This window comes from Micromys minutus (assembly GCF_963924665.1).
Source record: "Micromys minutus genome assembly, chromosome: 7".
NCBI classification, from domain to species: domain Eukaryota; kingdom Metazoa; phylum Chordata; class Mammalia; order Rodentia; family Muridae; genus Micromys; species Micromys minutus.
Window position 1 is genome coordinate 31,073,272 of NC_137976.1, and position 16,579 is coordinate 31,089,850.

General features: G+C 36.2%; 1 protein-coding gene across 2 annotated transcripts in view; it reads left to right on the forward strand.

Moving 5' to 3' along the window:
- Positions 1 to 16,579, forward strand: part of EPHA3 (EPH receptor A3) — a gene marked incomplete at both ends in the record, with an annotated part of 288,133 nt that overhangs the window by 231,207 nt on the left and 40,347 nt on the right. For both annotated transcript variants that reach the window (XM_080919002.1, XM_080919003.1), the window contains 4 exons: positions 3,427 to 3,529; positions 4,717 to 4,784; positions 9,135 to 9,260; positions 11,658 to 11,843. In XM_080919002.1, the coding sequence (XP_080775128.1) occupies positions 3,427 to 3,529; positions 4,717 to 4,784; positions 9,135 to 9,260; positions 11,658 to 11,843 (483 nt within the window). The remainder of the gene's footprint in view (positions 1 to 3,426; positions 3,530 to 4,716; positions 4,785 to 9,134; positions 9,261 to 11,657; positions 11,844 to 16,579) is intronic.

Here is a 16,579-nt window from a genome sequence, read left to right on the forward strand (position 1 = left end):
ACAATAAAAAAGTTAATGAAAAAGAGGCTATGAGTTTGAAAGAGAAGACGAAAATATGTTATAGGAATTGTTTTGAGGAAACAAGGGAAAGGAAAAATGATGTAAAGATATTATCATCTTAATAAAAGTTAAATGTGCTAAGAAAAGAGAAGTGAGTTTGTGGGAAAGCACATTCAAATTGGATTCTGAGACATGGAATAGTTATCAAATAGCAACCATGTACAATTTTAAAATGTTGGGCATTTATATACTACATAAATATTAGACTTTTGGAGTTTTTACGTTTGAACAGCAAGCATAGTATGATCTGATGACTTCCTTTTAAATGACTTCAAGGAATAATGCATATTAGAGGCTGAATTATGTCGCAGCAAAGCCAGATCCATCCTATGCCTGACAGTGGAAGACGACCTCTCTGTCTCCTTATCATGTCCTCTCTCGCTCTCACTGAGTTATGCAAAAGTAGACTTGTTAATTACAAAACATCCACAGAATTTATCCATGAGAAAGTTAGTGCTCATTAAAAATTAAACTATGCAGAATGAAAATCGAAGTATTACCATGTTTTAACCATCATTATGAAACCCAGGCTAAGCTTTACCAATATGTTTGTAGCCAGTGGATAGGCAAACACTTATGAAGATAGAGGTTCAGGAATAAGAGATTTATGGTGAGGTACTGGTACGGCAGAGGTGGGATGCTCTAGATGTTTGCAAATAGTCTCAGGGTAAGATGTGTATCTGGCACAGAAAAAGAGGATGAGTAGAAAGAACCATGCATGGGGCTGCTCTAGCTGCATACAGATTTGGCAGTCTTAACCATGAAGAGGCAAAGAGTAGAAATGATCTGTTCTGTGAGACCTTTCTTGGCCCAGACTCCATCACTCCTGTGTTTGTTCTATTTAGTTACCATGAAGGAGATGGCCTATGCCTGAGACTCCAGTGGGTACCAAAGGTACAGCAGCTGGAGGCAGCCTGTTTACTGTTCTCCTGGCAGTGGACCTGAGTCTGAGGCAGGCTCCACTCTATGACTAGCACAATGGCATAAGCAATAGGAGGATAGTAGGTTGTTTAACACAGTTCTTAATATGGTATTACTTCCAACCACTCTCTAGGCTCTTTTGCCAGATGCACAGGGAACTGAATCCTACTGTTCTGCTCTGTTCCTTACATTGCGCCATTTAACTGCTCCTTAGAAATACCCGAGATTTGTTTCTGTGCTTGTTTTGTTTTAATAGAAAATTATTTTGTGCACTGTATTATGATCACAGTTTTCCATCTCTCATCTCTACCCAATTCTTGCCATTTCCCCATCCTTCCAACTCTGTCTTCTGTTTCTCTTTCTCTATCAAGAAAACAAATAGAAAAATAAACACCCACACACAAGATAAAATGAAATGAATGAATAAAAAATGAACAAAGAACATGGGAAACATACACACACAATTAATACCCGTAGAAAACAGAAAATAGAAATCTGCACTTTAGAAGCAAAAGATCAGCAAGGATGAAAATAAAAGCCAAACAAAATAGTATGAGACAATCGAGAAAAACATCTATGGGTATGTTTCATTTTGATAATCTACAGCTGGCACAGTGCCTGCTCTTAATTAGGAGAACAAACTATTTTGCAGAAAATCTTCCACTATTAGATTTGCCCAAATTAAAGAGTTAGCATTGGTTTCTGAAGAGATGACATTATTCATTCATTCATTCATTCATTCATTCATTCATTCATTCTCTCTCCCCACTGCTTCCTCCTCCCCTTTCCCCTTCCCCTTTCCTTCTCTCTTTTTCTGTCTTCTCTTCCTCATTTTCTCTTTCAAGGATTTACCAGCACATGACATGGCAATCTAAGCTTTCCCAGGACTGTAAGCATTACAGAAAGCCTCCAGATCAGGATGTGCAGAGACATGTAATTCATTAAGCTACAAAGTCAGGCCCTAAATCTTAGTTAGTACCTGGTTTAAAACTTATACTGAATCCTGGAAGTGTCAGAAAATCAAGAGAAGAGTATATGCGTAAGTTTAGTACAGCAGACTGACTTTGGAAAAGAAATATTTGAAAATGAAAAAAAAAGAAAAGAAAGGAAAGAAAAGAAAAGGAAAAGAAAGGAAAGGAAAGGAAAGGAAAGAAAGGAGAATTAGAAGACAAGTCTGAACTCTAATTATCATCCAGAAGTCAAATAAAGACAGAAAACACTATATAAAGAGGATTTCATGCCAAACTGGATTCGATTGGTCAGATCTGAAATGAGAGGAAGATCTCACAGTTGTGGGCTTGACGTTGCCTAATGATATGCTCTGGTCTGGACCCAGAACCATCATCATCACTCGGTAGCTTATAAGCAATGACAGTCTTAACTTCAAAACAAACAACCAGAATTTATTTCCCCACTCAGTGGCTTGATATTTACATTAGAGTCACAGAAACATTGGCCTTACTCAAGATTTCTTAAACTTACTCTGCAATTAGGCAGATACATATTTGTATCTGTGTGCATACATATTGATAATACTCAGTGTAACTCAAAATAAGTCATTTCCAATTAATACTTATTAATGGGCACAGAATTTTTAATTTCAGAGAATTGACAAATGTTATAAAATTATGTTATACTTATGATATAAAGCAGAATCTGTTTTAGTTGTGAACTACTAAAAAACCTGGAAGTTGAATAGATTTGCCACTAGGGCAATTTCTTTCTAATTAAAGATGGGTCTATTTATGAAAACAGGAAAATTAAAGGAGAATTTATTGGTGATGTTTTGTACACTAACCATCATTTTATGATTTTTTTCTGCTCTTCAAATTGTCTTGAAACTGACAAAATAATAACTGTATATACTTAGCAATACTCTATAACATTTTTATTTATGTTAATATCACTTTTCTAACTGCATGAGTCTGATTTTCATTAGCTTCCTTCATGTGTGTGAGGACACGAAATATGTGTTTCTTGCCTGGCTTATTATTTCACTTGGTACAATACCCTCATCTTTATCTGTACTGCTATAAAGGAAGGCTCGCTTAGCCAATAAACAGACACATCAGATTCAAGGAAGATTCTTGCCAAAGCCCACCTGGCTTCTTACTAGGAACTATGCCTGCTCATTGTGTTGGGCCAGTAGTTTCTGATTTATCCAATAACTTTCATGCTAATGTGGACAGATAAATACAGGCCATCAGATTTCACAATCTGGCACTCGAGTAATTTATTATTAAACTTTAATTTCATTAATGAGTAATGTCATAAAAATTGTGAGAAGTATGCCTATTTTTGTTTTGTTTTAAGCTCTGTGAAGTCCTTCAGTGCTGGGCTAAACTCCAAACACTCAGAGTGCAGGGTGTTAATTAGCGCTGCCATGTTGCTGTCAGTCGCGCCAGTAATGTTTGTTCTCCCTCTTTCTTTCCTTCGGCCTCGCAGCCTTCTCCATCTCTGGTGAAAACAGTCATGTGGTGATGATCGCTATTTCCACAGCCGTGGCCGTCATCGTCCTCACTATTGCCATCTACGTTTTGGTCGGGAGGTGAGTTTGCTTGGCTGAGCTGTTGAACTGTTACTGTGGCTTTGCTAAGTGCCCCGAATGGCTGTAGAATATGAAGACTGTGTGCTCAGGATGCTTATGTTTGAGAGCCTTCTGCTTTCATTTTCTCTCATTCTTCCTTTCATTTTTATCCTTCCATTAATTTTTTTAAAATTTAAGATTATGATATGCTTACAGCATTTCTTCCTTCTTTTTTCTCCTCCAAAGCCTCTCACTTACACCCTCCTTTGTTCCTGTCAAATCAATGGCCTCTTTATTTTCCAATTGTTATTGGACATATATGTGCAAAGCATGTAACATATGCAATATGAAATATGTACTATATTCAATATCTAAAAGACATAATGTGTAATATGTAATATTCCATGTGCAATATATAGTATATGATATTCAATATGTATATGTATACACATATACAAATGTAACCTGTCTAGTATATACAATGTTACTTGCATGTATGTCTTCTGCGCTAACTGATTGGTATTCCATAACCAATCGGCGTGCTGTTGCCTGGAAAGATTATTTTTCCACATCTCAGCATTCCTTGGCTGCCTCTCTATTTTCAATAAGGCTGAGGCCTCATGGGTTGTCCATGGTCCTCTGTAACATGTGTATTGTTACCCTTATTCACCTCACATTTAAGCAGTAATGTTGGTAGGACTTTATAGGTGTAACTTCTGACCTTTCAAGGAAACACAGTCTCCCAATAAACTCCCTGATTTCTGTTAATTCTTCCCCACACCCTCTAATTCAAACTACTTCTCCTTTGACCCCATTCCTAGCTCCCACTTTCTTTTTCCAATTATCTCCTCATTCTTCAAATGACCCCCAGATTCCTTGACACTTTCTCACCCCCAAACTCTGGTAACAGGGCACGGCACTCATTACCAATGGAGTCTTTGCTCTGTATTCCTTCTAACAGTAGTTGTTTAAAAATACTATAAACACATTCTAAGGCCATTATAAAAACTGAACTGGAGGTGTCTGCTCAGCAGGGAGGCAACTCAACATATCTCCTCATTAGGCAACCTTCCAAGACACCACCCCCCCCCAAATGTAATATAATGTCAGTAAACTTTCGCTAAAGCATTTGATGGCTTCAGGGAAAAGCTTTATTTGTGGGCTTCATATATTCTGAGCACATTTATGTTTTGTTGCTTTGCCTTTAGGTTTTGTGGCTATCACAAGACAAAACACAGTTCAGAGGAGAAACGCCTTCACTTTGGGAATGGGCACTGTAAGTTTCGAAACTTTGTTTCAATATTTCAGCTCTAGCAGTCGTTGAAGTAAGATTGGGTAAAGTAGCCTTTTGAGGGAAAAATGATCACCTCAAATTGGTGTTAGAAAGAGGAGTACTCAGGGAGGTTGGAAGCAGGTGGTTTGGGGAGCACTGTCATAGAAGGAAGGGGTGGGGTGACTTAATGGGTTTCCAGAGGGGAAACTGGGAAAGGGGATAACATTTAAAATGTAAATTTAAAAATACAATTTGAAGAAAGAGGAGTAAATCCATGGTCCTATTGATGCAATTTCTCCTTGGCTGTATTTCAGAATAATTAAAGTGAATTGTAACCAATGGATAATGCCTGTGATGAGTCCTGGAAACTAGACATCTCTAAATGGCTGAAATGCACATTTTAGCCTAAACTTCCTCATGACTACACCTCTGTTGAAATCCAAATAAGAGCATTTACTCCCCTTTGTTGCCAAGTAAAAAATATAAATGAACACTGTTTATATGAAACACATTACTTCATTTGGTTCACCTACCAGGAAAAGGCTTTTAGAATAAACTGCTTATTTTAAAGTTACATAGTTGGTAGGAAAGACAATATTTTTCTGCTTCACCTTTATAACAACCACCTAAACCTCTATTGATAGTTTTTCAAAGAAATACACTTTTAGGTAACAATTTTGCATTAAATAAAGATGGGTATACTTTTATCTTCTTCGGTAGAAAAAAGAAAAAAAAAAAAAAACATCCAATTTGTCTGCTTTTCCAAACTCTAGCTTCACTCAGGGTTGTGAGTACAAAGCAGTGGCTTTCAGAGCAGGAGCAAGGTCTCATGAACATCACCAAGATGGCCACTATGATGCTTACCTGCTCTGAAATACCCCCCATAGGACAGATAATGAAAGCTTTCGAGAAGCAACTACCTCAATATTTACTAATCTTTTAAAGCTTTCTTTAGATGATGGGATACCTCTTATTATTTCTGCATCTAAAAAATAAAACATTGTGGCTAAAATCCACTGAAAATTTTGTTTTCTAGTTTACACGTAGATAAACGAATAATGAGTTGAAAAGGGGAGAAAAGAATGATTAGATAAATGTACATTAACGTATGGAAGCAGTGCAAGAGATTTCAGAGGCAGTAGGAGTAGAGCTGTAATAAAACACTCCACTGAATAATAAAACACCGAGGCTTTAGGTTAATTCAATCCCTTAATTATGCAGGTTATTCCAAGCCAGGTTAAGTTAATTAATCAAATAAACTTAATGGGTTATCAAGTTATAGAAGAAGAGCCTTCCATTCTTTCATAGTCTGACTAAATTGGATAATTCTGTTCTGCACCATCTGAGAGCTGAATAGTTGGTGTGAATACTTTCTAGTCTACATTATGCTGACTTAGATATTTTATGGGAATCATAACCCTGATGAATATGGATATTGATAAATGTCTGTCCCCAACCGTATGCAGGTTCTAGTATTTTCTTCTTCTTTTTACAGCCTAGTTTCTTAGTTTTTTTTTTCCAATGCACCATATTCTTACAATAAACAACATTTTAAAAAATGTATATTATCTCACTTTCAAAACCGTAAAGCAAGTTCCACGCTTGTCATAGACTTTCTGCCTCTGATTAGTACAGCTGGTTCATTTCAGACCATTTATTTGGTATTCCTTTAAAAGCTCTAGCTATGAACTATTCCCTCAAGCCTTGTTACAAATCCTATAATATTGCTTCAAAAGAAAAGAAATGTGTTTTGCCTCTTAAGATCCTGTCTCCTTGCCCTCTCTGCCTGGACATTTTTTTTTCTGTCCTTGGGGCAACTCATGCTTTTAAAATGGAAATGTAAATTACTGTGTTTTCACAGAATGAGCTGTAAAGTAGCACAGCTTAACACGTGTGCATGTGTTTATTATCTGGTTTTTGTGGCAGAGCCCTGTTACTCTGTATGGTGCCCTTAATTATTGGTGTGAAGGGATTACTTGCCTAGCAGCCCAAACCTCCTGGTTCCCAGAACATCAGGAGTGAGCAGTTAAATATCAATAGCTAAAGTCCCTAGTGTGGAAACCATTTTACTCATTGCTGTGTGTTTATGTTTATAATTTTTCACAAATGTCATGTGGACAGAAAAGTCAATTTACTTGTTGCTAACTAATAGAAGCAAATGTGATTGATTTTCAAGGGGTGATTGATTATCTAAGCTTTCTATTATTTAGTTCAACACATTTTTTTTCTGTCTGACTTAAAAAATTCAATTTAAGACCTTTACAAACAGTAGCATTTTGAATTTTGTCAAATTTCAGACGTTGCATGTCACAATTATTCATATTTTTGCAAATGCTGATGACAGCAACTCTCCCTAACATGAGCTTTTTTTTCCCTTCAAATTTAACAAAGTCAATGATTTGCAATTATTTAATGAAAATATTCAACTATATGTTCAAACTATTCTTTTTTAATGAGAAATAATAGACTCCTTTACTATTCAAAATTAGAGGCAAAACAAAATACACCAGAAAACCAGTAACTGAAGTGAGTATTTAAATGTAACCAAACTGACTAACATTAGAAGATTCTAACACAAATTAACTTCCTAATATATTTTATTAACTCACTGGTTCCCAAACCAAGAAATATATAACACTTTTCTGTAGGCAGAGTCCTTTTTGCTTTTTTAAACTTTATTTTAAAAAACAAAGATAAATGTACAAATCTTTAAGCATTTTTGCATAAAAGTATACAAATACATTTTTTAAGGTTGTAATTAAGTATTTGTGGGTACATAAACATACATATATGTATATGTGTAACAATAATATAGGAAAAGAGGTTATTAATTTGAGGGGATAGGAGAGAAACTGGGAGGGGCTGTAGGAAGGAAAGGGGAATGTGATACAGTTCTTCTTAAATTAAAATATATTCTTTTTTTGCTGTTAGTATTGATACTACTGATAATAGTTAGGAAAAAGTAATAAATCCTTGTTTTAAAGGATGAGTCCACATCTGCTTTTATATAGATGAATAAATGTTTCATAGAATAAATCAGACTTTAAAGAACACTCACATTCTGAAATATTGGATCCACTGACTCATGCTCTACTGTGCAGAATGGAGGCTTTCCCTGGCAATGCAGGAAGGAAGGACAGCTACTGGCAGTTATTAATTCCCCTTCCAAACCAACTCTAATTGGGCCTGTGCACTGTTTAGTTGTCTTTTGCCAAAGGAGAACCTGCAATCAGAAAGTAATATTTGTAAATTACAAGTGTCTAATTTTCTTTTCATAAAAGAAAATCTTCAACCTTTAAGTGTAACTAAATAAGAAAACATTGTTTAGGCATACTTGGTTCATGTTTAAACAATGTGATCTCTGTTACAGAAATTGACATCAGCTATAACTCCAACAAATGTTTGAGCGAATCGATTTTCAGTCTGGAATGTTAGAGCGTGCTCATGGACGTGCTGTAGGCTCTTATTTATAACAAGTTTTTTTCTTTTTTGTAGATATTTTGTTTGAGCATTCCAAGTTCTCTTTATTGTGATAGGTTTCCAAATGATGAAAGGTATTTTATAATATTAAATGATAAGTAAATGATTTAACTTTCAGTTCTTTGATATTTTGTTTACATAAAGCCATGAGAATTTCAATTTCAGAATAATTGAATAAATAAGTTAATAACATGAAGTTACATGTATGACCTATGTTTAAAACAGATTCTCAGCATAACTATTAAGCTCTTAAACAATACTCATGTTACTTTTGGTTAGGTTCAGAGTCACACATGATTTCAGTCAACTGATAATGTGCTGGTATGCACATAAAATATAAAGCTTAAACTCCATTTTTCAGTTCAGATGGTGAACTCATTTATGAATAAATAAAACAACATATACATACAGTAGTATCAGAGATGTTCTGAGTTTTTAAAAAATGTTTTAATTACTTTGTACTTAAGTCTCTCTTCTGACTCCTGAACATATTCATGTATTTTAATTTGCTCACAGATGGTGCGTGGTAAAGATACTTGGTTATTCCAGTTCTTCTCAATCATAAGTGTTTAGTAGCACACTGGTGTGCTGGTTTATGGTTTTAACTACAATGTCCTGTCACACTCATAACATCTTCCCCCAGAGATCTGCATTTTATGTTACCTACTAGAGTCTTGGCAGAGAAAATACTTTACTGTTGTTCTTCTTTGTGCTCTATTCCATACAGCTTTGTTCTTACAATGTTTTTATCATATTTTTTAATATTACAGAGTAACCTAAATATGGATACAAATTAGCGTGAGAGAGATTTCTTTTCCAGCAACTAACATTTTGAAATATACTCAGTCAAATTATGTTTTTTTTTTATAATAGTAAAACTTCCAGGTCTCAGAACATATGTTGATCCACATACGTATGAAGACCCTACACAAGCAGTTCATGAATTCGCGAAGGAGTTGGATGCCACCAACATAGCGATTGACAAAGTTGTTGGAGCAGGTAACTAACATGTCAAAGTTCTACCAAGTTGCTCGTTGTGAGTTTCAAACTAGCAGTAAGAATGCTGCAAAAGGAACATGAGCTTGTTCACTTTTTGAGTCCTAAGTGTACTACTTTGGAGATAGGCATTTTTTGATTTTATGATCAAAGTCAGGCAATAAATAAATATAGCATTTAATGGAAAGTAATTATTTCAAAGGTGCCAGACTTACAGACTCTCAGACCATGACTGCCTTTTATTTATTAAATTCCAGGGACAGCAAGGGCAGTGGCTAAAAGCTGATCATGTGTCACAAAGCTGTTGACTAAATGGGGACAGCAGGGAGAAGTGAGTCTCACTACAAACAAAACTAGTCATTGTAAATCTTGATTTTTAGTTCAAAAGTGTCTTTCAGAGAACCAACAATCAAAAACAAAAGGCGGACACATTTGACATAGATATCATGTGACTATTTTGAGTATATATTCTAAATAATGGAAGATACATCAGTTTAATGCTCACATCATAGGTTTTGCACAAATATCACTAAAGCTTCCTGAAAATGCTTCTAACCCCAGGAAACGGAAGTAAATCTTTCTTGCCTATTACATTCTAAGTTACGGCACATTTTCTCTTTTTCTCCATTATCCCCATGTCTGCAGAGTCATATTCGATCTAGAGTTTAGGAAATCAATTGATTTCTCAAATATTGTTATGTTGTTCCTCCAGGCCAGGGGAACTGGTAGTTATAACCATTGCCCAAGGACTCTTATTCCTTGTTCACTCTAAGGTCTATCAGTATTTAAGGAAATGTGCATCACTCTCACTACCTGAGGAATATAAGAAGGATACTTACATCTTTGATTTTGGACTGCAAGTAGCTTTGTCAAGGTATAGCATAAGTCACTGCATTGCAAACAATGGAGACTGGATTCGCATAATGAGGTAAAGTCAGTGGATGTTAAAACGTCCTAAAGAGAAGGCGAAATATTTGTTGTGATGCATCGGGAAATAAATAGGATACTTTGCTACTTTTGGGGATAAAAACATTGATCTTACAAAAAAATTAAGTAAGTAAATAAAGAATCAGGTTGTCTCACTTCTCTCTAGCTGACATGTCAGGCATCATATTTAGAAAACACTCAGAAATGTCTTGTTAATCAAAAATAATTAATTGAAAAAGACTTCAAAAATAAATCCTCTCTGGTTACTACAAGATTACCGTTATTATTAAGACTAATGTTTAAATGTGGTACAACACAGATCCAATAGATTGTACAGCAATGGAATCATATGTTCTATAGGTGGCCCATTTTGTAGCAATTGTAGGTAAAACAGATTCAGAGAACTATACATTAAAGGGCTTTTATCAGACGAAGCCCAGCATCTATTGGAATAGCAATAGGCAAATTTTATAAGAAACCTGGTGGGGTCCTAATGGTTCAAGGAAATTTCATTTCAAGTATACTGGAAGCTTCAAAATTTAGCAATACTTCATGTTCAACAATTTTTAGAACATTTGCACACGAGAGCAGCTTTGCTGAGGGCATTAAGTATAAGAAAAATGTTTCTACAGTGACCTTTAGGTAAAACTGGCTGTGCTTCATTCGATATTGCTGTATCATTGGTCTCCGCCCAGAAGCAGAGAGAACTTTATAGCTGGTATGTCATAACACAATGAACCAACGCTCCAATGAAAGGAATTGATAGCAGATGCCCACCCTCTCAGGTTCAGTGAGCCCAAGTCTACAGCCAATTTGGCCATCATAGTAAAAACAGAATAGTTTCAAACATCTGACATTAATCCAGTGTTCAGTCTTAATATCTGTGCTGGCCCATTGATAACCCCGGAGCAATGTTAGCGATTGGAACAAGAAATGCTTCCTCCTCTAGATGCTTCTCGAAATTCTCCACTTGCAGTTTCATGATGTGCTGATTTAAACCATGTAGAGCTTCTGTCAAGGTCTAAAGATATCCTAAGATTTCTTAGGCAATTTATATTGCCATCTCCCAATTTTTTGTGCTTTTGTGTGTGTGTGTGTGTGTGTGTGTGTGTGTGTGTGTGTGTGTGTATGTGTGTGTTTCAATCACATATGCCTGTACACATTGAAAGCAGAAGTTAACCCTGAATATTTTCCTCTATTGATCTGTATTTGATTTCTGTGGTTGTTGAGATAGAATTGCTTCTTGGACCTGATCTTGTATCTGTCACCAGAATGGATGACTTCCAAGCCCAGGACATCTGCCTATCTCTGCTCCTACCCAGGACTTAGGTCGCAGACATGCACTACCATACCTGGCCCGAGTGCTGGGCTTCCTAACTCAGGACTGCAGACTTTACTCACTGAGCTATCTACTTATCCTCATGAATTTTTAATGTTTTGTTATATTTCATTGTTCTTTTTATATACTAACAGGTGAATTTGGAGAAGTTTGTAGCGGCCGCTTAAAACTTCCTTCAAAAAAAGAGATTGCCGTGGCCATCAAGACCCTGAAAGTGGGCTATACAGAGAAACAGAGGAGAGACTTCCTAGGAGAAGCAAGCATCATGGGACAGTTTGACCACCCCAACATCATCCGACTAGAAGGAGTTGTCACTAAAAGTAAGTAAAATCAAAAGGCCAGCTTTTGTTTATGCTGAGCAGATGTTGCCCAAATTCAAAGTCATTGAAGCATTTTGATATTGCAAGTAACTTGGTTCTAACTGAAATTCTGTTGAGGGTGATCATATATTTTCTTTCTGGAAATAGATTAAATGCCAGTGCTGTTCTATTACACACAAAGCTCTGAGTTCTGACACTAGCCTGTGGGATAAAAGATTGTCTTAAAAAGACTTGTGAAGACTGACCTTTTTCTCAGAGGAGCAGGATAAGTAATGGCTAGATTTTGACAAGAATGCCAAACTAGCTGCCTTTTCTTACATTCCACATCAGCTACAGAACTTCAGTTGCTTGTTTTCCTCCTGCCTTTAGGAAAATTATAGGAATCCTAGAGTCACAGGAGACCCATGGCTTCTCTGCTTCCCAGTGGATTTCAGGTACTTCTGACCTAGGCTCCCAGTGCCTTCCTGGCTGCACAGGGGAGCCTCTGGCTCAGGGTCATTGCAGAGCTCCGGATTTATATCCATGATGGCTTCTTCAGCCAGCATAAAAAGATCCTGTGAGGCAGTTCTGCGATTCTTGGCTCCAGTCCCAATATAAACCTCTTGAGAATGGGTTGTGGATTTTTTTTTTTCTCAAGATTTTGGATCACAGGCTGAAGAATAAGTGAAATTGGCAACAGACTCCATCCAGTGAATGACAACATATGGCAGAAACCTTGGCATCTTTCAGGGGATAATTCATTGGCACCACATTTCCATACTCTAAGGTTACCAACAGGCATTCCGCGTTATATTTTGCACAACGCTATTTTTCTGTAACATTGCGTGCAGCCCTTTCCAAGTGGCATTGATGGCTTCTCCCACTTCAGGGTAGCTAAAAAGAAATTTCCTTCTACACATGAGCATGGCATACTTAAGAAACACTTTGATTTTCCTTTGAGTTTTGATGTGAAATAAAGGTAGTGCTGAAAAGGAAGAAGACAGAAGATGACTGTGTTTGCTGGGCATAAAGTCTCAGTACCAGGTTTAGTGAGTAACCCTGTCTCAAGGGAATGAGACAGAGAGCAAGAGAGGATGCGCCATATCCCCTCTTTGCTCTGGAACGCTTGTGTACAATGCCATTTACCATACATACATACATAAACGAAAAAAAATAAAATGAAATAAAATACCCCAAACAAGATAAAATTCCTCAGAGATGTCAAAAATATAGTTAAGTTTAGCCTCTGGTCAAAATAAATACTTAATTTTCTACTGTGTCATAAATCAAACATGAATTGGCTAAAATGGTTTAAATGCTTATGTTTGCCTATATTTAAATATATTTACATATCATAAATGCACATATTTTATATATGCATATAAAAACATTCAATAAAAAATAGGCAAGGAATTTGAGTGAGAAGAAATATGCTGGAGTGATTGAAGAGAGGAAAATGATGTAATGCAGGAGGTAGGGAGAGTGAGCAGGATGTAAAGTGGAAAAATATAAAGAAATAAAGAAATAACAAATAGTATAGAAGCACAAAACAAAGAGGGGAACAAAGGGGTAGGAAGAAAGGCATAGGAGGTTACAGAGGAGGTGAGGGACATTAATTGCTGGGCAAAGGTTTTCAGTGACATTGAATTGAGTGTGTTTCCACAGAAGTTCTCTTATGTAACTAATTGTTTCAGTCAGAGAATGGTGGAGAAAATAATTACATTCTATCCTGGATTGAAGTCACTCATTTTTCCAGCATAAATGTTTAAGAAAGAGTGGGTAAAACAGACCATCAAAGTTTTAGCTTTGAACTGATGCTCAGCAGGGGGTTCTAGGACTTCATCCAGCAGGTGTTGATTCCTTTCTTTCCAGTGTATGACTTAGTAAAAGCAACCTGTTCGCTGTGCCTGAGGACATATTTATTGCATTTCAGTCAATGTAAAACAATAAATATTGTAGAAAATTTTATTTGCATCTAAAAATAAAATGAATTACAATAAACAAAGAAATACAAGAACAATAAATTATCCAAAAAAATCCCCAAGACAAAAAAAAAATGCAAAAAAATAAAAAAATGAATAAGGTCAAAGGCTGTTAATAAACTGCAGACCATAAAGAGCAGATAAGGTGTGTTGAGCATCTTAGTAAAGTCTGATATAGAATATCCTAATGTCGATCACAACTACCACCTTAGAGTAAAACTTTTAAATGTGCCCTATCTCCCTAGACAAATAAGAACATGAACAGCTGCCAAGCCCACTCTGTAAATACAGACGGTCACACTACACATATAAAAGAGTACTTGCACTGAATTCCGTCCTGAGCTCTTCAGTGACATGCCTAAAAACTTTAAGTCTGGCAGCCAGCAGAGGCAGAGGGAGATGCAAACGTTTTGGTATCATCTTGACATGCTTCCTGTAATACAAAATAAAGCTAATCTGCATCTAAGGGTTAGCCATTTTCCTGACAATTCTGCTTTCTAAACCTCTTTGGTTTATAAATCAATCTGTCTACAAAGTCCAGAGATGGATGTACAGAGGGAAGTCAAACTTGATTTTCATGCACAAGATGGTATTTACAAAGGAAAAGTGAGCCAGTTCTTGTTTTAATTAAGAGTTCACTGAATCCAAAATCAAATTCCAAGTCAGTTTTACTCAGTGTGAGACCTCTTGCACAGTAACCTGCCACAGGTGCTTCTGCATGTGAAACAAAAAAATCAACAGTATTGTGATATATTCCTTTTAAATATCATATATTATATATAAGATTAGTGCATATACAAGACTAATATGTCCTACTTCTGACTAAGTATGAAACAAAAGAAAACTCAAAAAATAATTTCTAGCCTTTTTTTTATTTTTTGCTTTGCTTAAAAGCCTTTCTTTTGATTATTGCTATTAATTGTGTGCAGGAACCACACAACCTAAGTAATATGCTATTTTCAGGTCTTTTTTGAAAGATCATTATACAATCATTACTTTTTCATTTATTTGAGTTGAGCCATAAACAATGTTAATGGCGAGGCACTTGTTGAGCCTGATGGCCGTGAACAGGAGAAGGTGATAGAGTCTCTGATCTTCAAAGTAGCAGAAAGCTGTGGCCCGCTCTGAGCACAGCTAGGTACTAACATGTGTTATCAATTTTACTGAAGTTCAAAAGGATGGAACTTAGTTTCAGCAAATGTTTGATATTTCTGCCATCACGCCATTAGTTAACTGATGCTCGGGCTCCAACAGTAATTACCATTGGCAAAATTTTACCTAGTAGCATTTAAAAAAATGTAATGGTACATTTTACCCTCGAACTATTTTCTAGAAATTGAAAAAAAATTGCAGCATCTAAAAGATTTACTGCATGTTTAATATGCAGTCTTGCGTGATGAGCGATACTGTGGACAGTGCATTAAGGGATTTCTTATGTGTCCCTTTGAATGTCTGTATTGCACAGAACGCTTAGATATTTCTATTCACTTTACATTAGATGAGAGAGCATGGTTAGAAGATGTCATATGTAAGTGACAATACAATTCTTCATTACCTCAGTTGCTGCTCTCTTAATGTCTCTTCTGTGCTTCCTCTGGTACTGTATTTCTTATGATATGCCCAGTATGTACATGGTATATATTTTACCAGTTATAGGAAGGGAAGATATTGATGATGCAAGAAAAATATGACATGCGAATTGGCAATTGAGTCAAGACTCATATATCTGCATGCCATGTGATATAACCAGAAAGGTCCTAGAGTATATATAAGGGAAATTAAGAAAGGAATGATGCTTTACATGTTTAAAGAATTTGGGTTATTTTATTTTTTACTGTTCACCAATGTCTCTTGCATGGCTGAATTGGAAATACCATGGAATTCGTGTTGCACAGTTTTCTTATTTATATAAACACCATGGTATCCCAGCATTTTGAAAGATTAAATATTGAAAGACTAAATGCAATTTGTGAAGATGATGATGAACCCAGTAACACAGAACTGGTCATATGTAAAGACAGAGAGTGCAGAAAGGTCAGGCACAAGTGGGTCACCTCTGTCACACCCTTCCTCTGAGATCTTTGTGGACCTGCAGAAAGACTGTAAGAGCCAGAGTGGTTGATGACTACATGTAAAACATGCTTTCAGTCCATATGAACTCACAGCATTTACGGCAGCCTGTATACAATCTGCAGAAGGTCAAGTCAGGCAAAACTCCATCATAGAGATGGGAGATGGCATGGAGTCTCAACTATGATTAAAATTCAGGAATGATAGTTTCTGGGACAGGGGAACCATGATTGCTGGTACGGACTCTTGTAGTTGAACAATGTTCCAGTGGAGGATCACATATTCAACAGGATGTGATTTTTAAAAAAATCACATATTGATGATTTAAACATAAAAGTAAAAGAAAGACACAAAGTTAGCATAGTGTGAAGAGGGACAAGTTAATGTGATGAAAATACATTGAATGCAATTCTCAAATAATTAATAACATGAGACTATGTGAACATATTAAATTTATGGGAGCATGATCTCCTGACACCTGATATTTGCATTTCAAAGAGCATTAATTCACATCAAAATTGAATTTATTTGTTGTTAGGGTCGTTGGTTGATTTTTTGAAACAGGGCTTTTTGGTGCAGGCCTAAGTGTCTCACTCTGTATACCAGACTGGCCTCGAAGTCACAGAATTCACCTGCCTTTGCCTCCCAAGTAATGGGATTAAAGGTGTGGAACACCAAAGTAACTTTGTACTTAAAAGAATTGTA